This window comes from Hypomesus nipponensis, chromosome 2 (genome assembly GCF_054491055.1).
Source record: "Hypomesus nipponensis isolate SF chromosome 2, ASM5449105v1, whole genome shotgun sequence".
NCBI classification, from domain to species: Eukaryota; Metazoa; Chordata; class Actinopteri; order Osmeriformes; family Osmeridae; genus Hypomesus; species Hypomesus nipponensis.
This window is the reverse complement of record NC_140362.1, coordinates 12,671,333-12,696,979: the sequence shown is the minus strand read 5'-3', so window position 1 is coordinate 12,696,979 and position 25,647 is coordinate 12,671,333. Positions and strand designations below refer to the sequence as shown.

Here is a 25,647-nt window from a genome sequence, read left to right as displayed (position 1 = left end):
CGTGGGCAGATATCTGTCTGGGTCTGGGCTCTCTGGGCTGCGAGGAGATTGACAGGGTCTGTGGCGCCGGTTATATTACTCCGCCTCCTCTGTAACCCCGCCCACTCTCCTATGCCTGATGCTGAGCAATTTTTTAACATTTACTTTAGATATTTTTAAATTATATACATATATACAAATATATACAAATTATATAATTCAGAATTACATGTTTTATCGACATCTATTAATTTATGCATACTACAGAGGACATACATATAGAGAAACTTTGGATGGAAGACAGGTCCACAACTGTGTCGTAGCCTACAGTTGCCAGTTTTGCACATTGCACACATACATCCATGAAAGTTGCTTTTGTTGGTTTTACCAAAATAATTTACAAGTTTTACTTTCAATGTTTAAAACTTCCACCACATTCACCAAAAACATATAAACAAGGAACATTACCTTAAACCTTCACCACTGTGTTTACATACAACAGAGACAGTTATTTACAAGTTCTGCTCCAACTTAAACCCTCAATAAAGACAAAGAAAAACGCCCACTAAAAACTCAATTCAGAAAATCCAGGCAAGAAACCTTGGGAGGAGCACTTCAATGAAACCCTTCACCAGGAATGGTTGGTGGCTCTGCAGAACATGTGTGGTGTGGTTGTCCTGTGGCTGTGAGGAAGCAATTACTGCAGTGTCCAGTGGGGTGGGAGGCTCGGGGGACATTTACTGGACATTGTCATAAAAAGACCACAGACTTATAAGAAACAAAAATGTATTCATAGTTCATGAAATGTTTCAGTTGGAGCTTTTTCAAAGCGAAAGGTGACTGGAAATTGTATCACGGATAAGTTGGGTTTGGTCATGTATCTACTGACAGTTGAACAATTCAGTGGGTCAATTTGAGGATCACAGAACTCTAATTCAGTTTGCAAAGTTCATAACTGGACCCACGTACCAAACAATTAAACCCAAGACTGTGACTGTGGACTCTGTGGAGCAAGTTGTTAGAGACACTGTCAAAAGACAGAGTACCAGCCCTGTGATCCAGGTTCACTGTGGGGGACAGAGTACTAACCCTGTGATCCAGGTTCACTCTGGGGGACAGAGTACTAACCCTATGATCCTGGTTCACTCTGGGGGACAGAGTACTAACCCTGTGATCCAGGTTCACTCTGGGGGACAGAGTACTAACCCTGTGATCCTGGTTCACTCTGGGGGACAGAGTACTAACCCTGTGATCCAGGTTCACTCTGGGGGACAGAGTACTAACCCTGTGATCCTGGTTCACTCTGGGGGACAGAGGGCCTGATACTTAAGAATAAACATTATTGTCTTAAAACAAGAATGCCCACTATTAGAGCAGCGTAAAGCCAGATGAATTCGGTTGATACTCTTCAACAGCTGTGTTATTTGTTTTAAAGATCACCCTAGTTACGGCCTTCAACCACTGTTCTGTTTTGTTCTATAATGTGTGATACAGGGATATGTGGTGTGTGTAATCCTGGCAAACACTTGCTGTGTAATGCTGTCATGCATGTGTGATGCCTACGTTTTGCGAGTGCATGCTTAAACCGACCTGTTAAACCATACACTGTGTTTTAATGTAAATACCTAAACAATATGTACTAAAAGGTTTTCACAAATTCGTATTCTTTTCCTCTTGCCGTCATTCTTATTCCACTGTGGTGGAGTGTGCAGCCGTTGTCACACTGCCAAAAGACAGTAGGATGAGCCATTGATTCTACACATGTTCATCATCAAACCAAAAGAAAACTTAACATGGCTAACCTTTTTGATGTTTATAAAACATCACAAACACATGAATAGTGATATTCAATCCCTACAATAATCAACACTGCCTCTTTTACAGTGAAGTAATAGAAAATTTAGTTAATCAATAATAATCAGGGTTCTAAACAGGAAGCAAACAGTAATGTTTTGAGGTTTTGTTTTGTGATTCTTGGAATTGTAGGTGATAAGCAGTGTCCTGGTGTTCACCTAACAGAGCGATTTGTGTTCTGCCCAAAAAGTTAAATTTCTGTCTCATCAGACGAAAGAATCTTTTCTTCTGCTCTCAGAGGTCTTTAGCACTAGAACCACCAGGGGTCAGTGTATACCTAAAACCGTCAATGGGTCAAATATAGATTTGAGCGCAAATAGATTGCGCTATTAGAATGCATTGATTTGGAAGGTACAATGTTCAATAATTCATTCTTCAATCCAGGGTTGTATAACAAAATGGTTGTTGTAGTCCCTTGCTGCTCATGATAATGGTGGTCAGAGGTCAACCTTGTTTCTTGAAACAAAGACATTCAGCTCTGCAAGAGAGACATCCCAGGTTTCTCTATCTTCAACTGCTCTGTGCACTTTAGCAATGGTGCATTCACCAGTATGCTGCAACATTACACTATCACACAGACACTGGTGCCCCGAGAAACTTTTTATGGGGCCACAGGGTCCCTGGTGGCCCTGGTGGGTCACAGGGTCCCTGGTGGCCAGTAGAAATCTTGGGGTGGCACACCAAAATCAAAAGCCATAACTGAGTTTGAGGAATTCTAGGGTACTGTTGTTTCTATAGGCTTTGGTTTCTTATTTTACAGTTAACGATACTGATCACAAATTCTAGACAATATGCAACTTGAGAGGGGGGGGGGGGGGGGGAGCACACACACACACGGCACACATACACATAAATATTGTTAGTTTGTCACTAATGTTGTGCCGGGCTTGTGGTGTGGGGTGAGCCGACTCTGTCTGGATAGCCATAGCAAGGTAGAATGTTTACCTAAATGTGGGAAAATTAGTGCTTTCTCTGTAGAGGTACCAAATGCTGCTTATGGGTGTGAATGCCCAGTTTTTTTTATCTGCCTTTATTTTATTTATATATATATATATATATATATATATATATATATATATATATAAGAAGCTATATAAAACACTTTTGGAAAAATTCAAAGACTGGGGAATTTGAATATTTGACTGAAACAAAGTTACATACAATTGAACTCCTGCGGGTAAATTTTTACCTTGTTGGCAGTTCTAGTGTCAAATGCTGTTTGTCAAACTCCAAGCAGACCGTCATATGCCTTCTAAACGAGAATGGCTTCTGCCTAGTCACTCTACCATAAAGGCCTGATTGATGGAGTGCCAATGACAAGTTTGTTTTTCCAGCTGGTTGCCCCGTCTCTGCAGAGAACTGCAGGAGTTCTCTTGGAGTGACCGTTGGTCACCTCCCTGACCAAGACCCTTCTTGGCTTGTTACTCTGTTTGGCCAGACCATCACATCTAGGAAGAGTACTGTTGCAAACGTCTTCCATTTCACAATTATCAAGGCCACTGTGCTTGGGTCTTGGTCTGGGTCTGCACTTGACCACTCATGTGCTGTTGAGGTTTGACAAAATATGGGATTCTATATCTGGAGTAAGTTTGGGCAGGAAGGAAATGTGTTCTCATTTAAAAGCCGTCTCACCTTTTCCTGATAACCACTCCCCTTTAAGGATGTCCTCTAGTTTCTCTTTCAGCTTGGACACAGCCTCCCTCACAACACTTAAGTACTTACACCAAGGGGCGATGGTGCTGGGTAAATCTGAAGATACACTGGGGCTGGAGAGAGACTGATAACCCTGAACAGAAAGAGAGAGGGAGATAAGTTAGTGAGACAAAACCACACATACACACATAAACAACCAAGCTAAATAGTGAGTTACTTCCAGTATACAACATGGAAGACAAGTTATATGGAGGAAATGGATGTGGTCTTCTGTGTGTGAGAGCTGATCCAGCTCGGCATATCTCCTCTTCAGCTGAGCTATCTCCTGCTCCAGTCTCTCCATCAGTCCTTCAGCTTGACTCACTGCAGCCCTCTGCTGGGCTCTAATCAGCTCCTTCACCTCAGAGCGTCGTCTCTCAATAGAGAGGATCAGCTCAGTAAAGATCCTCTCACTGTCCACCTCTGCTGCTTGTGCAGAGCGCTGAACACAACGCAACACACAGACACATTTCTTGATTCCTGTCCTGTCCCACTTGAGGTCCTGATAAAATCAAATCAAATTTGTTTGTATAGCTCTTTTTACACGCAAGCATGTCACAGAGTATGCGACATGCTGATGTGCCTTCCAGAACTGTACTCACAGTCAGAGACTCCACAGCCTGTTGGAGCTCCTTCAGCTCCTTCTCTCTCTGCTGGACTCTTTTCTGAACATGCTGTTGACTCAGTCCAAGCTCCCGCTGAGGACAAACACACATGTTAGGAATAATGTGTGTTTTATAAGCACTGTGAAACTATGAATAGTTATCATTTTATGTTGTATTAGGTTCATGATATACTCTTCCTTTTAACTGACAGCAGACAGGCAATCATTTTCACTTCCTGAAATGGGGGTTGGCTGTTACACAATGATTACATAACTAAAGCCTTAGCTCATTCCAAGACAACAAGAATCTGAGTCTAATTACAGCAGTTTGTTAACTTCAGCTACATCTTCTTCTTGTTATTTCAACTGACACAAATCTCATCAATGATGGAAGCTGTGTTTCTCACCTGTTTCTCAGTTCTTTCTGTTGCAGCTGAGACTGTATCATGACCTCTATGTTCATCCATCACACACACCAAACAAATACACTGCTGGTCAGTTCTACAAAATTATTTCATTAATTCATCATGACGGGAGCAGATCTTCTCCAGCAGTTGGAAAGTGACTTTGACCAGCTTGTGCGTCTTAAAGGCAGGAGATTCATAGTGAGGCTGGAGGTGAGCCTCACAGTAAGAGGCCAGACACATCAGACAGGACTTGAGGGCTTTCTGCTTCCTCTCAGAGCAGAAGTCACACAGCACATCTCCAGGTCCAGCAGAACTGTCAGCAGGAGGAGCAGCTTGGAGTTCTGTCTTCTTCAGCTTCTCCACCACCTCAGCCAGCATGTTGTTTTTCCTCAGAACAGGCCTGGGAGTGAAGGTCTGTCTGCACTGGGGGCAGCTGTAGACTCCCTTTTGATCATCCTGATCCCAGTAGTCTTTTATACAGCTCATACAGTAACTGTGTCCACAGGGAGTAGCCACAGGATCCTTCAGTAGATCCAGACAGATTGAACAACTGAACTTATTGTGGTCCAGCAGAACTCCCCGTTGAGTCATTTTACTGTGCTTCTTCTCACCCAGACGAACAAAAAGACAGGTTTCTTTTCTCTGTAGAGATATTGTAGGGAGGGGAGGGACTTCCTGGTTCCACCCACATCAAAAAAAGGAGTGGTTTTGGAATGATTACAGTGAACACTGTCTCAAAGCAGTGTGTGTGCATATGTGTAGATGTGTGTGTGCGCGCGTGTGTGTGTGTGTGTGCATGCAGGTGCGTGAGCATTTGTGAGGCTACCATATCTAGTGCTGATAGATATATATGTATCAAGTGTGTATATCGTTATGTACACATATGAATATTTTAACAATGATGAGGGACCAAATTTAGCAGAAAATACACCATTTATTTTCAAGTGTTTGCTTGTGTGGTTATGGGTAGTAAAGTGTTGATCCTATTTGTTGCATCTCCTTGTGTGGATTCACAAATTCAAGGGACAGCAGTGAAGCTCCCTGCTCTGTGTATTAGTTGGTTCACAAGTTCAGTAATCACACCATCAATTGAATAGATAGCTTTTATTGAAGCAGGGCTGGTAGCAGAGCCGAGCCTAATGCATTGTGATACAGGCTGGTAGCAGAGCCGAGCCTAATGCATTGTGATACAGGCTGGTAGCAGAGCCGAGCCTACTGTAGTGTTGTGGAGGCCGGTAGCAGAGCCAAGCCTGGGGTCCTGGGAGGATGAGAGTGTGATAAAGGGGAGGCACAGAATGGTGATGGAGGTGATATGAGAGGTCCATGTATAGTTACCGGGCATGGACTCGGGATGTGGCGGAGAGTCCTTAGGGGTCTAGGCCGAGTAGTAGCTCAAGCAGATCCCCCCCGGCAGCCTGGATAGATGACAGGGTGAAGCAGAGAAGAAGGGGAAGGGCGGGAGGGTGACGATAACATGCTAGCACAAGGACCAGAGGAACGGAAGACACTTTATACAGACCTCGTAATTGAAAACGGGGAGTTTGGTCGCTTTCCTGCGTGCTTTTGCTGGGCTGATGCGCATTTAGTGGATTGGAGTCTTGGTGCGCCATCTTCTTCCTGAACTTTAGTTAATTAATCGAACTCCATTTCATGTGCGCGAGCGTTTGGCTGAGCTGGGCTCTCCTCCTTCAGTCTGGCTGGCTGCTCTCTTGCTCCCCCTGCTGCAAGGTGTCTTGACTGAGGTGTGGCTGGAGCCCTGCCTCTGTCACTGCCTTTCTCTGAGGACACAGTGGATCCTAAAGGACCCGTTTAGGCTGCACAGTCAGACATGCCTCATTGAAACAGGAGGACTCTTAAGATCATTGGAGTTTGTTTTGGTCTCCCCTCCCTCACTCTTCCTCAGTCACTTCATGTGACCTGTAGCCTCACTGGCTCTGCCCTCCACATGCTGCACAGCACTCTGGGACAGGTCTCGACTCAGTGAGGCCTGCTGGGATGACTGGGGACTGAATGTGTTCTCATTTAAAAGCAGTCTCACTTTTTCCTGATAGCCATTCCCCCCCCTAAAGATATCCTCTGGGTAAATCTGAAGATACACTGGGGCTGGAGAGAGACTGATAACCCTGGACAGAAAGAGAATGAGGGAGGCCCTCCAAAAACAGGATGTGGGAGTTGTGAAGTTTCTATGTGTGTGCTATGTGTGTGCTATGAGGAACATATAAGACTGATATGAAGGAAGAAGGGGGATGGTACACAAGTTCAAGGTCAAGACAAACCTTTGAACACCTGGAACAAGTTTCAGAATAAATGCATTGAATTAACTCTTCCGAGTCGACGATCACGCCGGCGTGATCAGAGCGCTGGTCAGCTTTCGGACCACGAAGCATGTAAACAAAGACACTCAGAGGGCTGCCGTCGATTTCATGCGATAGTGCAGACCTGAAGCTACATTTGAGTGTTTGAGTTGTGTAAATAGGCCAAGTAAAACTTAATTGTATTTCCTGATGTGAACTGCAACTTAATAAAATCGTGTCAGTTGTTGAATGTTTAATATATGTCTTTGCTCAGGGCAGGAGTAGAGTCCCTGCCAGTTTCCAAGTGGGAATATACTTCAGTTCTAATACCCACACAAAGGTTATTTGAGTGTGTATTAGTGGGTATTATCATTTGTTAACCTTATAATGATCATTGCAAAGAACGTCTCCCTATTTTAGCCTTGTAAGTTACCTTCATATTACATGAAAACATATCTTAATATTATGTTAATTGTTTTAAAGGGTCATGAAAACTGTTTGAACTGTAGGCAGTGATATCCAGTGATGATGCACTACAGAGATATTTGGATGTAATGTGCCATGTGAGTCTTACCTAATATTTAAAGGAAATGAGAGACATGCTTTGCGATGAACTTTTATTCGTTTTTAAACCTTGTGGTATTTATGCATCATAACTTACAATTTGGTAAATAACAAAAATCTTCGGCTCATAGTATTCTGTTCACAATATTTCATGAAGGAAGCCACATCACCAGTTCAAGCAATATGAGCATAAGAGGCTGAACTCTCCATGTATTTACACGTATGGGTCTATGATGTAGTATCTGCCTGATTCATTAACAGACACCTGTTAGCTGAATGATATCTTTGTTATAACTTTCTACTATAAATTCTGTCCTCTGGCCTTCATGCATCAGAGAGACTTTGCAGGCATCACTGTGTCTCACAGGTCATTGTCATGCTGAGGTGTTGGTTAAACTCAATCTCCAATCAGCTGAGTGTCAAATACTTACAAACCCAGAACCAAAAATTGCAGTCAGACCATTCTAGTGGAGACAGACAGAACTTTCTTCCACATTACATTACTGAAGCTAATGCTTGACTCTGACCCTTAAAATCATCACAAGATTTGGCATGAGTTGTCTTCTATATTTTAGCATGGGAGTTAATCCAGTGGCGAAAATCTGCTATCAACTTTGGGGGGAACAATTAAATTTTCTCAAGAGCAATTCCTGAGGGGGACACCAAAACTACTGTTGTAACACAAAGCACATTAAAAAAGCGCCATTGCGTCCATAATCAGCAAAGCGGTTTCATTGCGTATTATTAATATTAATGAAATTACATAGTTATGTTTACAGTGATTTATTGGGGGGGACCAATCATATTTTTCCCAAGATGGGGGGGTCGTGTCCCCCCTGTCTCCCCTGATTTTCGCCTATGAGTCAATCTCTAACAGTCTCTAACCCTGACCTTGAAATTCACAGACAAGAGACAGAATTCTCCTAGTAAGACCAAATCAGAAGATACATGAAAGACAGACAGTTATGGGGACCTCTACTTCAGCTCACACAGTTCAGTAGTGTAGCCGTTACACCAAACTCCAAACCTAAAACAGAGTGGGTGAGTGAGTGTGGTCTGGACTCTGTGCAGGAGGGTCATTGTGTCAGAGATGCTGTAGAATGACAGAGTACCTGCTATGTGATCCAGATACACTCTCTACTCTGCGTAACCCTCTATCCCAGCAATATCACAAAGTTGACTTTACAGTTGCCCACAATAGCCAATCTAAACCCTCAGAGAAGACAAGGAAAAACTTTCAGAGAAGAAATGAAAGTTAGGAGGTGCAGTACCACAACCAGAGATGTGAGGAGGGAAGGACACTAATGTGAACTACTCCAGCTCACACAGCTTGGCAGTGGCCTCCCAACTCCGAAATGCAAACCCAGGATAGAGTGGCTGAGTAAATGTGGTCTGGACTCTGTGGATGAGGGTCATGGTGTCAGAGATGCTGTAGAATGACAGAGTACCTGCCATGTGATCCAGGTACATTCCTACTCTGGAACCAAAGCTTGATGTTACTGTCCTAACCTTATTGTGTCTGAAATAAAAAGATTTACCGTAGTTCTCTAAACACCAAGATTTATCATTGTTTCCAAACATAGATAGAAGACGTGACTCTGTTTTGCTGATGTCTTTATATGAGACTGCTATACCAACCCTTCCTCTCCACTCCACCTCCCAGTAACAGCGTCCAAACAGAGCATTTCTACACAGCACCTGCCCTGTGTGAGTGAATCTCTCTGGATGATAACGATATGACTGGTCTTGTGAATTACATTTTCCTTTTCTGTTTCCCTCAGACAGAGATATGTGTTTGAATGCTGTGTTTGGGTCCAGTGTGAGCTGACAGGAATCTGGGAGAAGAGCAGACACAGAATCAGAGAAATGAAGTCAGTCAGATAGTATCTAGAACGTCTTTGTTTGGTGTATAAATACCTGTAGCATTTTCCATTCCTATCTATGGAGTAAGTTTGGGCATGTAGGCAATGCATCAAAATATAAATGCCATCTCACTTTTCCCTGAAGGCAGTTGTCTGCATCAGTTGTGCAACTGTCTAATGTGTGCTGCCTGCTTATTGTGTTCAGCTGTCATGTATGAATGGTGTGGGTTTATGTAGGACTGCACTGCCATCATCTCAATAAATAATATTAATATAGATTGTGTCTAGTAGCTTATGGTTTGTGTGTCGTATAAGTGAAGAGATGAAAAGAACTTCTGAAAGACACTCACATTGTAAGAAGTCTGCTCTGGTCTTGGGCTCTGGTGGCAGTAAAAGATCCACTGGATTCACTACAAACACACCAACACATTCACACCGAGGTCAGATCAAGTAACACACATGCCTCATAGTGGGTAATGACAAATGTTTAGTCGAAAGATGCTCGTATCATTTACAGTATATCTATAGGATACCTGTATGATCTCTACAGTGTATCTACAGGATACTTGTTTGATCCCTCTGCAAGTCTAGTGTGTTTTACCCACCGGTGGTTGTGATAATTGGCCACTCCCCTGTAAGGATGTCCTCTAGTTTCTCTTTCAGCTTGGACACAGCCTCCCTCACATCACAGAAGTCCTTACGATGAGGGGCGATGGTGCTGGGTAAATCTGAAGATACACTGGGGCTGGAGAGAGACTGATAACCCTGAACAGAAAGAGAGACAGAGAGAGAAAAGTTAGTGGGAAAGAACTACACAATAAACAACTAAATAGTGAGTTACTTCCAGTATGGTATGGTGGAAGATGGAAGGTGAGTTACTGTACCTGGAGGAAATGGATGTGGTCTTCTGTGTGTGAGAGCTGATCCAGCTCAGCATATCTCCTCTTCAGCTGAGCTATCTCCTTCTCCAGTCTCTCCACCAGTCCTTCAGCCTGACTCACTGCTTCCTTCTGCTGGGTTCTTATCAGCTCCTTCACCTCAGAGTGTCTTCTTTCAATGGAGCGGATCAGCTCAGTAAAGATAGTCTCACTGTCCACCTCTGCTGCTTGTGCAGAGCGCTGAACACAACACAACACACAGACACATTTCTTAATTTCTGTCCCGTCCCACTTGAAGTCCAGATGTGTCTTCCAGAACTGTACTCACAGTCAGAGACTCCACAGCCTGTTGGAGCTCCTTCAGCTCCTTCTCTCTCTGCTGGACTCTCTTCTGAATATCCTGTTGACTCAGTCCAAGCTCCCGCTGAGGACAAAAACACAAGTTAGGAATAGTTTGTTTTTTATATGCACTGTCAAATGATGAACAGTTATCATTCCATGTTGTATTAGAATCATTGTGTACACTTCAATTTAACTGACCGAAGATTAGCAGGGTGTGGGCTTATACAAAATGATTGCATAACTATAACCTTTGCTCAATCCAAGACAACAAGAAACTGAAAAGTTGACTTAGTCTGTTTGTTAACATCAGCTATATTATCTTCTTTATATTTTAATAAATAAATCTCATCACTATTTCTTATGAACTACCAACCCACCCTGTATTGCACACAAATCTCATCAAATATGGAAGCTGTATTTCTCACCTGTTTCTCAGTTCTTTCTGTTGCAGCTGAGACTGTATCATGACCTTTATGTTCATCCATCACACACACCAAACAAATACACTGCTGGTCAGTACGACAAAAAATCTTCATTAATTCATCGTGACGAGAACAGATCTTCTCTTGCAGTTGTGCGGAGGCTTTGACCAGCTTGTGCTTCTTAAAGGCAGGAGATTCATAGTGAGGCTGGAGGTGAGCCTCACAGTAAGAGACCAGACACACCAGACAGGACTTGAGAGCTTTGCACTTCCTCCCAGAGCAGAAGTCACACAGCACATCTCCAGGTCCAGCAGAACTGTCAGCAGGAGGAGCAGCTTGGAGTTCTGTCTTCTTCAGCTTCTCCACCACCTCAGCCAGCATGTTGTTTTTCCTCAGAACAGGCCTGGGAGTGAAGGTCTGTCTGCACTCGGGGCAGCTGTAGACTCCTTTCTGATCATCTTGATCCCAGTAGTCTTTTATACAGCTCATACAGTAGCTGTGTCCACAGGGAGTAGCCACAGGATCCTTCAGTAGATCCAGACAGATTGAACAACTGAACTGGTTGTGGTCCAGCAGAACTCCCTGTTGAGCCATTTTACTGTTCTTCTTCTCACCCGGACGAAGGAAAAGACAGATCAGTTTCGTTTCTCTGTAGAGATCTTGTAGGGAGGGGAGGGACTTCCTGGTTCCACCCTCAGCAAGTTGAGCAGTGGTTCAGGAATGATTAGAGTGAACACAGTCTCAAAGGTGTGTGTGTGTACGTGCATTCGTGTAGATGTGTGTGTGCAGTTGTGTGAGCATTTGTGAGGCTACCATTTCTGTGACTCCCATGACAATACCAACTTTTTGTAATTTTCTACTTGGAATTCAAAACAATGATGAGGAACCAAATTTAGAAGAAAATACACAATTTATTTTCAAGTGTTTGCTTGTGTGTGTATGGGTAGTGAATTGTATCACCTTGTGTGGATTCACAAATTCAAGAGACTGAATGCTAGATCCCTGCTCTGTGTATTAGTTGGGTCACATGCTCGAGCGTTTGGCTGAGCTGGGCTCTCCTCCTTCAGTCTGGCTGGCTGCTCTCTTGCTCCCCCTGCTGCCAGGTGCCTTGACTGACCTGTGTCTGGAGCCCTGCCTCTGTCACTGTCAATTATCAATCTAAAAACTATAATGTGAATGTAACTGTAAACTGTAATCAGGAAACATCCACACACCATACAATTACAGGTCAAAACTATAAGACACTCCTAAACTACACAAAACAAATGTTTACATATCACAGATTAGGGTCATATGTTCTCTTTCCATGTTTCAGAAACCCTCAGCATGTGAATTACAGAAACATCAGATTACTAACGGTCAGTGGTCAAATGGTCAAGTCTCTGGTCTCTGACGGGAACAGCCGGACCAGAGCTCCATCCACCTACCAGGACAGAACCCCTGTCCTGCAGCCCTCTGAGCCCAACAAGGCTGCTGGCCTCTGGGAGTCCCTCCTGTGTGAAGACCCCAACATACCCACTGCTATTAGGATGATCCTGAGGAGGGTCACATGTCCAGACTCCTCTCAGAAGGCTGGATTTTGCCCCCAGTCATCCCAGCAGGCTTCACTGAGTCCAGGCCTGTCCCAGAGTGCTGTGCAGCATGTGGAGGGCAGAGCCAGTGAGGTGGCAGGTCACCTGAACAGACTGAAGAAGCAATTTCAGACTCAGGAAGGACTCAGGAAGAGGAAAGGAGAGGAGACAAGCTCAGACTTGATGGATCTGAAATTGAGCCCCCCTGTGACAAAGAGAGCATGTCTGACTGTGCAGCCTAAATGGGTTCTTAAGATCTGCTTCTTATTCAGAGAGAGGCAGTGACAGAGGCAGGGCTCCAGACCCACATCAGTCAAGGCACCTGACAGCAGGGGGAGCAAGAGAGCAGCCAGCCAGAGTGAAGGAGGAGAGCCCAGCTCAGCCAAACGATCGAGCACGTGACCCAACTAATACACAGAGCAAGGATCTAAAATGCTGTCCTTTGAATTTGTTATCTACAGTATATACAATGAATAATATCAACTTTTCATAACACATTCACACACTAACACACTTTAAAATAAATTCTGTATGCCCAATTTGGTTCCTCATCATTGTTTCAATGTCCAATGCCAAATAAGTAATCTACCTGCTCTGAACTAATCAGACATATAGACACATAAATTGATAATGTATAATTTAGTCAAAAACTGTGTTGCTAAAATCCACAGATGTAGGTTTTATTGAACAGTGATGTACAGTTTTGAGAAAAGCTCATTAGAGTTGTCTCAGCTGCAAGGCTGAAACAGCTTCTACTAGTATTGTCATGGGAGGCTTTTGAAGTATTCAAGCCAAGGGACCGGTATTATTTTTTTTAAACTAGTCTTTGACTTAAATATAACTAAGTCCGATGAGTGACTAATGTAAGACTGACTTAGATAGAGGCTGTGTCCAAGCTGAGAAACTAGAGGAAATCCGGGGAGTAGCCAAAGATCACAACCACAGGTGGGTTACAAACACTGATCCTAAAGGGATCATGCAAGATTCCTGTACACTGTACATCAAGGGTTGCTAACAGGTCAATCACAAGCTACCAGTAGCTCGCAACAGGTCTGAGTAGCTCACTATGGCCGTTAGAAAGTGACAATTATTGCGCTCAAATAAACCTCAAGCACCTTACTCTCTACCCAATCAAAGCTTCTTTGCCATTATCATCCCCGTTATTGCCCACAAGTACAGTATCTAAAATTGCCAAATATAATACAAAATCTCGCAATAGGGCCTATTGCTGATATCAAGTAAGCTACCTCTAGTTAATAATCTCACCCAGTGTAAACAAACCCTACTTTGTCATTGTGTCCAAGTAAGATAGCCTTTCAGCACTGCCTGTAGTCTTGTGTCTTCTGGGTTTCTTCTATCTCTACTTAAGACTCCACCACATCAATGGTACAGATTTGTAGAAATTCAATTAGCTGTCAACAACAGTTATTTTCTGTCAGTATCCAACCCCCTGAGCAGATACAGAGTAAACAGAACCAGGCTGGGTTCAAGGCTGGGTTCTGGCCCAGCAGGCCTCACTGAGTCCAGGCCTGTCCCAGAGTGCTGTGCAGCATGTGGAGGGCAGAGCCAGTGAGGTGACAGGTCAGCTGAACAGACTGAAGAAGCAATTTCCAGATTATTTATATTCAATAAAGTGGAAGATATGTCAAAATATATGTTACTTGGACACACCACATCTTTGACCAACCAGTTACAACAGACATTATGAGAGTGTATGAAAACATTTATTGTAGACTGTGGAGCACATCATCATTATAACAGATTATGTTGAAGCATTACAGTTTCTAAATAGACAACCACATTCTGGTTATCAGTTTGTTTTGAGCAAAACAACAGTGTGAATAGATCTGTCATGTGTCCAAAATACAAACAGTTGAGAAGTCTGTTATGTCGATAAATAATATTTAACCGAACAATTTCTACACTTTTTGGCAAAGTGCTGTATTACTCAGTAAAATAAAATAAAAGCAAAATCTAACACTTTGTGAAAAAAATGCCATCAATTATTAACGCTTTCATTAACAACAAAAAAGAGAGAAAGAAAAGTTTGCTACATCTGTGTATAAAAGTTGTACATGGGTGGTTCACAGAGAGATTAGAAGCTACCTCCAGTGGTGCATAGTTGATTTGCTTTTGTTAATTTGTCCCCTTGGACAATAGTTCAAGTTCTTCATCAATGCATTGTCATTGTAATGTTTAACCTGGAAGGCACGTGATCCACAACAAATTCAAGGCAAACATTAACTAAAAATGAAAAATATACAAATCCCTGTTATTATCATAATCATCATCATGAGCTGAGACAGACAGCCAAGAAACTGGAACAAAATGGCTCCTTCCAGCGTTCACGTATTGTTATTGAGAAGACTGTGTTCTCCTCCATTCCCTTCGTCCTATTGCCCGAGTCACAACAATTAAGGGAAAAAAATCTAACTTGCTGAACAGGAACCATTTTGCTAGCTGAGATATTTTCTAACTGAGAAAATAAACATAAGACAAACCAAATACAAAAGCTACTCTTAATTCACTTTACTTTTCAATTTAAAACACACAAAGACACTTTAACAACAACAACAAATTATAATACAAAGTGAAGAAAAAAACATGTTAGTGCTTTCTTGATGCATGACAATCAATAGTTATCTATCTATGCGGTCATACTGAAAACATCTGAGTCTACAAGAGTATTTTATCCCTCTAACTATAACCACAGAGTACAAAGAATAGTATGCAAATTGGGTCATATGTAAATGACTTGAGCTGAACTGAAGAGTAAGGAACATTTGCTCCTTGAAAGAGCCTCACACACGTGATTGCTCTCAGGAGTTGTGGCGGCCTGTACTTTGCTGCACACATTCCTGGTTTCACTAACAGATATCTCAGTTCAGTCTCCATTCAAAACACATTTTAAAAAACGAAGGAAAAAAAAAATGTCCGTAATATTAGCTACTGCAAAGTTAGAGATTGCTGCTACTTTTTGGTTTAAATATTCTGCTAATTAATACAAGTATTACTAATACAAGTATTACTAAGTCATGTGTAACAATGATAAAACAAAATAGCTACAGAGTACACAGAGAAAAAAATATATAAACAAATTTGAAAAAAGACTCAACAGTTTCACTCCATCTATGTGGGTGTCTAACAGTCGATTGAGAGAGCAATAATTCATTTTCACAGTCCTAGGACAAATGTTAAAAAGCAATTTTCATTTGAGTCATTATTCTATCAATCATGGATAACAAACAGTTCCACAAAGCAAAGCACTTGTCAACAAATTTGGAAGGTCTCCAGTATGCACAAAGACAGTCATCAAGTAATCTGCATTTTAGTAAAGTGTAAAGGTGATTGGTTATGACCCTGAGAGAAAAGACTGCAGATTTAGAACAAATATAATAACATGAAACCAAAAAAAACAACAAAGAAAAACACTTTTTTCCATTTTCTTTTTCACCATCTTGACACTAAGACTGTACAAACATGCAACAAATCACACACTATCATATAGTTAAGCCTTTGCTTACAAACATCCCTACACAAGATAACATACGCACATAACTTCATACTGATATGTAATATATGTTTTTTACTTTTAAAAAATATTTTGGACTTTTTTTTATACATTTATTTATTTAATTACTTCTACCATTAAAACAAGGCGTTTAGTGATATTCAACCCAGTATTTCAACGTAATTTTCTTGAAAAATATTGTAAAAGTACTGAATTACAAAGTCAAAGGCAAGTTCACCCATAGCTATGGGAGGGGGATTGTTGATTTCAAAAAGTAAGTTGGTGCGATCAATGAAGTCATTCCGAAGTCAAAATTAAATAATTTCATCATTCAGTTTATCATTTAGTTTGTCAAAATATGCTCTCTGTCCCAGAAAAATGACAGGCCATTGAGGTGTGTAACCTATTGGAGGGACACGAGACACAATATTTTAAATAACAAAGTTCAGACATCAAGAACTCTATGACAGCACACAACCACTCAATGATATAACCAATACATCACACAACCACACTGTGAGAGGCTGGCAGCACACAAACATAATCACGCCACACAATCATTATACAACAGCACACAAGCACTCCATGACTGCATACTGCGTACTCTATGACATCACATAGCCACAGGTGTACAGTCAGATTGAACCAGTCTCTTCAGGCTGCCATGGGGATGGTGAACCTGCAGTTGAGTAAAGTGACCTACGGCATTGATTCTAAATAGGAGTTTGAGAAGTAGACATCGCCATCACATCCACTTCTCCAGATTGGAGGCAGATTTTCCAACAGGGAGACACTTAGATGTATGCATGTGTATGTATGTTTTTAGATGGATGGATGGATGGATGAACAGATTGGTGGAGGGAAGAGAGAAAAAGGGGGACGCCTTTCCCCCTTTCGCTTGCTCAGTGTTGACCTGAATTGATGAAGGGATTTAATGAAGGGGTGAAAGGATGGGGCGATAGTTGGGTGAACGGATGGAAGGATGGGGCGATAGTTGGGTGAACGGATGGAAGGATGGGGCGATAGTTGGGTGAACGGATGGAAGGGTGGGGCAATATTTGGGTTGGGTCGTCCTCAGTAGTTGAGGTGCCTCTGGCCCGGCTGGTGAAGGTACATGGCCGTGGCCTTTGACTGCCTCCCACCTCCTGGCTGGCGCAGCAGGTTGAGGCGGCGCATGGCGTTGCGGGACAGGGGCTGTGCCCTCTGGGCCAGGCGCCCGGCCTGCTGCACCTGGTCCAGGAGGCTGGAGCGGGCGGAGAGGGCGGCGGCGTAGCAGGTGGTGTGGAGGCTGGCGTGACACTGGACCACTGCCACGTCTGGCCTGCAGGGGGAGACAGGTACACGAGGAAAGGTGGTAAGTCGAAGCTCAAGGATCCAAACAAAGGATATCACAGGACTACGGCTGATAAAATAAGGAAGTACAGCGCTCACAAAATGGTGGTAGATTTTCGTTGGAATTTCGAAAATATATACGACTAAAACACTTTCTTAAGTCTAGAAAATGAGTGCGATTGAGTCCTCGTGTTTCAGCGTAGCCCTGCCACACATCCCTGTAAGATAAATGCACCGAGCGACACAAACCGCTGGGGAGTGTTTGCCATCTCCTACCTATGGCGTGGGGTATCCATCGTGCGGCGCCCTGTCTCCTTGCCCGTGGCAGCTGCGTTGGCCGGAGGAAGGGTGAGGTCCAGGCTCAGGTTGAGGGAGCATGGCAGCTTGAGGGAAAGTCGCTGGGGGCTGAGGTGGCGGGCGGCGGCGTAGACGGACATGCTGGGATGTTCAATCAGCAGGTTCTCCAGGGGGCTGGTCTCCAGCAGGATGGGCTTGCTGCCCCGCCCGGTGAAGCAGGGTGGGGGCGTGACGAACCAGCTCTCCTCCAGGGAGCACGCCTCTACGTGCAGGAAGCCCCCTTCCCCTGCCTCAGGTCCTCCGTCGGGGTCGGCCTCGGCGGTGGAGTCGAAGGAGGCGCAGAGGACGGGTGTGCTGGCGACGGGAGAGGGAATCATCACGAGGTCCTCCTCGTCATCGTCCTCCTGGTCGGGGACGCTGGAGGTGTCCTCACCGCAGGGGTCAGAGCAGGCCTCGGCTGTGGAACGGAGGGGAGAGGGGCTTGGTAAGATGTTTGTTTTTCCCACAGGAAATCATGAAGCTGGTGCTCTAAAACAGACTGCATTTCCCTGAGCGGACTGCAGGCTGCACTGTGGCTCAGGTCAGAGAGCGTTCCTCCGGAGATTAAAACGTAAACAACGTTTTTGCTTGACACAAAGGTGTCATGCAGCCCTGTTCAGCATAGCATGCCTGACCCAAAAGAATCAGTGTATGCACCTGTGTTTGTGCTACTGTCTATATGTTTATGCGTCAGTAGGGGGGGGCTTATGACCATTACACATGTCAAGTAAAACCAATCATATCCCAAAATGTTATCAAAATCCGGTCCAGAGCCCGCCCCCCTATTCCACAACAAATCCACTGAAATTAAAGCAAATTTTGTTTGCTTTAATTGACTGAATGCATGTACCCATCACAGTGTGGGTCTTAAAAACACGTCCCCATTTCTAACATTGCAGTTCTTGATAGAGATGCATTGGTTACTATATCCAATTGCCAAAATATGGGAAGTATGACAGACAAGCAATTTGATCTCAGACGGCATGTCAAGCCAGCAGACTGCTCTTTGGACTCCCTAAATATAGATGACAGGCCCTTAAAAAGAATTGAAATCAAATAGGGATGTCTGGTTATAAAATACCCCCCCCCCTCCAGGACAAAGTGCAGACTTGTTACTGCCTCTCAGCCTTTGTACTAAATCTCTCTTGACAAACAGCTGAACTCCACTGTGCACGCACAGATTCCCCTCGAGGCTGTCTGTGTTTTCAGTAGGATGTTGTCTTTCATTGTCTTCAAATGACGGTGCACATTTGAAGATGTACACACGCGTGTGTATTGTGTGTGTGTCCGTGTGCATTTGCTAATTCTGTTAATAGAACCCGGATAATTATCCTGCTCATCAAGGCCACCTCAGTATCTAACTCATCCACACCTTCCTTCTTCCCGGGTGTGGCCAGTACCGGAGGCCATCTTGTTTACCCACAATGCCACCAATCTGCTCTGTGCTGACCAAGAGATTCTGGGTTGAGCCGCACACTTGGCAGCTGAGGACCCAGCAGGACCCTGTAACGGCTTACACACCCCTCATCGTCTCAGCAAGGCCACTTAGCCTGTAATCCTCTCACAACCGTTTGTGTGTTAAGGAAAGGGGCTTGTGGATTTAGTGATAAAACTGAGTGCAAAAGTATGGTGCAACATGCAAGTGCTGAGGTAAAAAAAACTCCTTTCTAAAATGGTATCAGGGGCGAAACATTAGCAATATCTAGAGTCTGAATCAAACAGCCCGGAAACACTATTAAAATATTCATATTAAAATCCACGATGAAGTCATCAATTATATAGTCACTTACAATGGCTCTATAATATAAACTTGCTTGCAGGATTTGCATTAGAAACGCTAGCATGGATGTGTAAGACAGTCTTATCAGGTAGGGAAAGTCCCCTCCATAAACATTCAGAGTCCAGTCTAAGTTACTATGTGTCTGGGGGGGTTCTGCTAGGCTGTGTCCTCAAACATCTCACACTTGGGAACGGTAACTCTACCGGGCCCTATTTTAAAACTCCCCAACCCTCTGCCCCCAATCCATCCAGTTGCTTTTGTCTGACCTGTTCTCCGGTTCACTGTTGCCCATAAACCGCTACATGCCCTCCTTTCCCACCCTCGCCCTCTTTCACACCAACCCCTCCATAACTGGGCCAGCCGGCTGCTTTCACACCTGAAATATTCACACGCTCGGGGAATATGAGAAGGGCCGGTAGGAGGACACACAGGGGGGCCAAGATGGGGCCTTCCAAATCCCCCCTCCCCTCCTCGACAATGTGCCAGGTATCTTTTTTAGGCCCGGTGATGCTGGTTGTGTGTACGTGTGCTTTTGTGTGTGCTTCTGTATGGGAGTGTGGGTTTGTGTATACAGTATTTTACTTGCAGACAGTATGTGTGGTTGTGTATTAGTGTGTATGTGTGTGAGAATACTGAGGTCCTTACCCGGACATACAGTATCCAACAACCAAGTGTCGGCTGTGTAACACTGAACACTGTCTGTAAGACTGAGTTCTGCAGTGTTTGTTTTAAATGCTTAAGTTATAAAGCATCTGAGAACAGTGTGATGGTCCTGCAGTGTGCTACTGAGTGCCTTTAAGTTCTAAGATACGTGCTATCAATGACTGATAGTAAAACAGATATACAAGCCATATATTGACTTGTATACAGAACAGTCTCAAGCATATAACACTGAGAAAATACATAAGCTATGTTGGTGAGCCATCTGAGCTGAACCAAAACCACTATAGACTCCTGGAGGAAGGGCTTTGAGTTGTTAGGGGAAGGGGCACGTGTTTTCACGTGAATGATTGCATACAGTTTGTCAGTGTGTACATTCTCTCCTTGTCAGTGTTTTGTCTGCAGGGCAAGTTGCTTTTAGCCTATAATTACATCGGTATCCTTTTCTTTGACGGGTTGATTGATTGACCTGTTTAAACACCTGCACATCTTCTGTTAGTCTACTGTACAAAGTTAATATTTGACCAAGTTAATCATCACGCCAGCTTGGTTAACTTGTTTACTAGTTAGCCTTGCGTATGCGACTCACCCAGATAGTCCACAAGAATCCATTCCTCGTCATCATCCCCCTCCGGCTGGCCAAAGCCCTGCTCTCCAGGCCAGTGGCGGCTCACTTCCTCGACATCATCCCCAAAGAGGACACTGGCGAACCTCTGGAACATCCTGGGGCTTCCCGGAGGGGTGCGGAGGGGATGCCAAAGGCGTGAGGCTGAGGGTGGGGGGGTGCAGGCGCTTTGGTCATGAGCTGCAGGTGGAAGGCGCTGAGGGAAGGGCGCTAAAGTGCATCAATAAGGTACAGTCCTTGATCATCTGAGGGGAGCTGGGGGGGGTCCGAACATCGCTCGGAGCTCACCTCGACGAGTGCAAATGTACAAAAAGCCCTGAAGGGAAAGAAAGAGTTAGACAGGAAAAGGGGAGAGGGAGAAAGGACAAGAAGAACGGTCAGAACAGTGTTGACAGGATGACTCATTCTGAACTGTACATTTCAAATGAAAATTGCTCCACAAAGGGCTGTGGAATCCGTATCATACTATATGATAGCACACCCATAGCAGCTTCAATTTATAGATGCTTCAACGGTCTATTGTTTGCACAGGGTCAACTTAATGGAGTATGGATTTGCCTATCCAGCAGACATTCAGACATTCCATATAAGGCAAATAATTAAGATAGAACCTTAATAGGCTCACCTCCCTGCCAGAGTGAGACAGTAGGCCTAACTGTATTTGGACATTCGAATAAACTGTCTTTTTAAAGTGGCTTTTTTATTATTATAAGAGACTAAGATCTTATAGCCAGACTCCTATTTTACGCCATTGTACATATTTTACAACAAAGAGATGGAGACCGGTTCCACATCGAGCTCGGCGACCGTCTGAGCGGTCTTAAGTCCTCCTTCTGCTGGTTTTTCTTTTCCGTTTTGTCCGAGGAACGGGCGGTTAAAATCTCCTGCACCTGTTCAACCACAGAACAAACTGGCACTCCCGACTACTTCCATAGCTTGCCAACTAGGTCGCTTGGATAAACTAGAGATAATGGAAGCGTCAAATTAATGCGATTAAAATGCACATTAAAAACGGAACGAGTGGTGTGTAGGCTATTGGCCTCATTGAGGCAAAATAAAATTGATCGCATGTCTATAACGTTAGCCTCCAGTTGGCTTTTTTGTCATTAATGAGTTTAAAGATTAAGCTCAAACTGATCGCCTGCTGTCATAATGTAGCGTAGGCCTACACAGTTATAATAACAACGTTATACGTCTTCTGGAATATTGGCCTCAAACACTAAACCGATAGCACAGCCTGCATGCCAGCATGACAATACCTAAATGAACCATAATTTTGGATAGGGTGTAATTCAGGTTCAGAATTTGTTGGTAAAGAAGAGAAGCAATGGGAGGAGATTCAAGCGTAACCCTACACCCCTGGGCGGACCGTGTTAGTTCAACGAACAAAGTTGAATAAGGTAGGCCTATAAGACATTTTACAATAACGTTGACCATCTACATGAATATATTTAGGGGTGTTGTAAATATGTGCATTATTGTGTAGCAAATTGTATTTACCGATAGAGCCTAAAAAATGCCACGAAACACATTAAGACCTTTAGTTTATCAGTGCAAAAATATATTATTGATGCAGTCAGTGGCCACATCTTGCAAATGCGTTTTATCTTAACAAATATTGTCCAAAAAAAAGAAGAAGCAATATCTGTGGAGGCATTAGGCCTGTCCCAACAACGAGCCTCTTATTGTAAGCAAGAGACAACAAAGGATCCAAAATACTCACTTGCGGCAAAGAGGTGTAAACAACAAAGGGCTGATATTTGGCGATAAACTCCTTAAGACTTTGAGGTAGATTTGCTCCTTTTCGGAAAGTACAAAAAAATTGTTTTCTTCGCAGAAGAAATTTAAGTTGAAGGACCTTATTCGGAGCTACTTAGTTCGTTACCTTTCCGATCCTTTCCGAGGTCCAGACTGTTCCTTTGTTATTGTTGTGGAAGACCAACAGCTGATCGGGTGACGTGGCTAAGGACAGCCTATGGGAGGGTCATATTTAATTTCTCGAGCCAATCATATGCCTATGTTCCCTGTGATTCCTGTCACCAACGCACGTGACTCACTCCAGAAAAAAAAACTAAACAAGACTGGGCAAAGCACTAACTTTGGGAGTTGCTTAACAAGGCGTAGCCTATGTCTAAAAACACGCATTTCAAATATTTGAGTACACTCATTTCCGGTCATAATTATTAAAACGTATATTTCTTTTCTAGATCTTAGAATGTCTTGCTTAGTTTGTAAAGTAGTTTATTAAGTCACTCGGAGTTTATTAGGCTGATAAAAACATTTTTTTAAAACATTTGTCACATTCTGTTATTTCTGTAATATTTAGCTGTTTTGCTGCCTCCATAGCCAAACCAAACTTTGTACAAACAATAAAAGTTCACCCACATCAGTTAAGACATATCTAAAACCACTCATGTATAAACACAATGGACTACACGTCAGAAAGAAATCATGCAGCACACAATCATTACTTTTACAATAGTATATATGTTGTGTCAGCAAGTAATTACACTCAAGCTTTCCCTTTCCTTCAGAAAAATGTCATGGAGGTATGACACTGCCAATATGATAATGAAGTATTTTAAATGTAATACCCCCTGGGCCAACATCCATTACCTAATGAAATATGGAAACAATGTCACTGCAATGTACTGCCTCTGTGGCTTTTCAAACAATGAGAGCCTGAACAAAGAGAGAGTCAAAAAATGACAGAACACCCAATTCCAATATATGTAGGTCAGAAGGAGGGTATAACAAAACAGCCTTTTCTCTGAAAGGGTGCAAATTAGGAAACAGTCTGAATGTCTGTGCACCAACCCCCTATACATTAGCTTGGGCAAGGATGTGAGGGGGGACTGGCAGACATGGAATCCTATACACATTACACACAATCAGAAATCAAACCAAATTTCCCAGTATACTAAGATTTCAGAAAGTGTAAAGCCTGTAACTACCGCAAAAAAGCTTTAAAAAAAAACACATAAAAAGACATAGAAACACCTAACCATAAGCCTGTTTCAATCAAGATAAGTTATGACAAAGAGCTATGCTACAAGAGTGATGGTATGTGTAAGCCTCTACCAACATGTGAAAACGGAGAATGAAATCACCCAAAACGAGCCCAAATCAATGCTAATACATTATGGGTTGAATGGAAGGAAAAAGAGGTGGGCAGGTAGGTGGTGCAGGTAGGTGGGCTCAGGTAGGTGGTGCAGGTAGGTGGGCTCAGGTAGGTGGTGCAGGTAGGTGGGCTCAGGTAGGTGGTGCAGGTAGGTGGGCTCAGGTAGGTGGTGCAGGTAGGTGGGCTCAGGTAGGTGGTGCACTATGTCAGTTGTTTTAACCAGAATAGAGCCCTTCTTGCCCTTATGTTGGTGTGTTAGCAGGAGTAACACCAATCCTGAGCTTGGGTTACGGTCGTGTGGTTAGTGTTTGTGTACGCAGTGAGACTCTTTCTAGAAGGCAAATATTTTTCAACCACCCTCTTCTAAGTGTGAACCAAACACTTATGTCACATCTCCATGTAAGAGAAAGTCTTCAGCCTGCTGTGCCTTTCCATTCCCAATCAACAATAACAAGGCCACACCTGTGCTGTGCTAAGTACTGTAAAACATCACTGATAAGATGTGCTTTTAACATCAACTCCATTCCCTTCTTTTTCCACAGCAGTTGCATCAGCTCTTATTTACCTTGAGCCGGTTCTTGACCTACTGAGAACTTGGTCAGGCTTAAGTGGAAAATAATGTGACTATGGTATACCATAGACACAGACATGTAAGTGCCTAAGTAAAGAAAGATAGAGATTCCGTTTCTGAAAAAATAAAATAATAATATCTACAAATATGATTCACTGTGAGTAAGCCCATTGTGTGTGACAGGTCATCTTACTCAAATGAGTGTTCTAATATGTAACATAGTTTAGGACAGAATGTTCCGTGTCATTTGGTGCTGTCAATAGGACATCATCATACCACATCACACAGCATATAAAGAATACAGGGTCCATTTCTTTACATCACACTGCAACCTTACGTAATCTTGTGACTGTTTTCAATGCTGGCTATGCTTGTGCAATATCTTTATATGGCAAAATGAAGATCAATAACGGCTCACTGTGTTACTGTTGAGTAATCATTGAAGTAATCTTTAATCTGTAATAACACAGGCCCACATATACTGAATAAAGAAATGTAGACATGTGTGTGTGGCGGGGGGGGGGGGGAGGGGGGTTGATTTAAGAACTTTTTACCACGTCTTTCCACAAGATATGTTTTGAGGGGGGTAGTGATGACCCTCAGGGAGGTTCACAAACACAGAATAACCTACAAAAGGAAACCTCGGTCAAAGGCCATGAGAAAGAGTTTGTGTGATAGAAGGGGCTTGTGTACTCAGGCAAAGAGGGAACCTCCAGGCTACAAAAACAGAGGGCCGTGGATTCACAAACTGGAAGGTTTGCAAAAATATGCTACTTTCTTTCCATTTAATCCATTGTAACATTAGAAAAAAGCACATTTCAGCACAAACCTTACCATAGTCAAAGAATCGCTAGACAGTTTTCATGTTCAGAGGTTTGTTTCTGTTTTGTTGTTTTACCTTGAATATAATGCAAATCATTATAGAATGAGACTGAACAAGAATGTTTTATGGCTTGTGATTCAAAATATTGTCCAAAGAACTGTTGTCTTATGAGAATCAAGGTGTCTTGCTGTAGTGTCTTTGACATAAAAAATAAATGACAGGATTAATGATATGTGTGTACAAACATTGTAAACATAAAACATATTTGTGTCAGGATCTGCCTGTGCAAGACTTTCACAGTAAAAATAATAGTTTAACCTGTTGGACATGATCAGGCACCTCTCTCGCTTTCTCTCTAATACATACATATGCACATGCATGCATGCCATTTCAGTATTAACAGTGAATGCTGTGGCTCA

At 43.1% G+C, this 25,647-nt stretch overlaps 2 protein-coding genes and 1 pseudogene across 4 annotated transcripts; all 3 read right to left on the bottom strand.

Moving 5' to 3' along the window:
* Nucleotides 1–3,445: 3,445 nt before the first annotated feature.
* On the bottom strand, nucleotides 3,446–5,127 carry LOC146300864 (E3 ubiquitin-protein ligase TRIM47-like; annotated as a pseudogene).
* Nucleotides 5,128–7,442: 2,315 nt separating this feature from the next.
* On the bottom strand, nucleotides 7,443–11,508 carry LOC146300863 (E3 ubiquitin-protein ligase TRIM16-like). Its single transcript, XM_084706559.1, has 6 exons — nucleotides 10,902–11,508; nucleotides 10,463–10,558; nucleotides 10,141–10,374; nucleotides 9,862–10,021; nucleotides 9,607–9,666; nucleotides 7,443–9,229 (listed from the first exon to the last, which is right to left on the bottom strand). The coding sequence occupies exons 1-6, from the start codon at nucleotides 11,490–11,492 to the stop codon at nucleotides 8,706–8,708; spliced, it is 1,665 nt and encodes a 554-aa protein (XP_084562685.1). The 5' UTR covers nucleotides 11,493–11,508; the 3' UTR covers nucleotides 7,443–8,705.
* Nucleotides 11,509–14,171: 2,663 nt separating this feature from the next.
* Nucleotides 14,172–22,646, bottom strand: tp53inp1 (tumor protein p53 inducible nuclear protein 1). Of its 3 annotated transcripts, none has more exons than XM_084706583.1 (4): nucleotides 22,437–22,646; nucleotides 20,678–21,029; nucleotides 17,589–18,066; nucleotides 14,172–17,301 (listed from the first exon to the last, which is right to left on the bottom strand). In XM_084706583.1, exons 2-4 carry the CDS (start codon nucleotides 20,808–20,810, stop codon nucleotides 17,055–17,057), a joined length of 858 nt encoding a protein of 285 aa, XP_084562709.1. In that variant the 5' UTR covers nucleotides 20,811–21,029; nucleotides 22,437–22,646; the 3' UTR covers nucleotides 14,172–17,054. The 3 variants fall into 3 exon arrangements, with proteins under 3 accessions (XP_084562709.1, XP_084562723.1, XP_084562715.1); XM_084706597.1 differs by having other exon boundaries at nucleotides 22,599–22,617; XM_084706589.1 differs by lacking the exon at nucleotides 22,437–22,646 and adding an exon at nucleotides 21,339–21,970.
* Nucleotides 22,647–25,647: the final 3,001 nt, after the last annotated feature.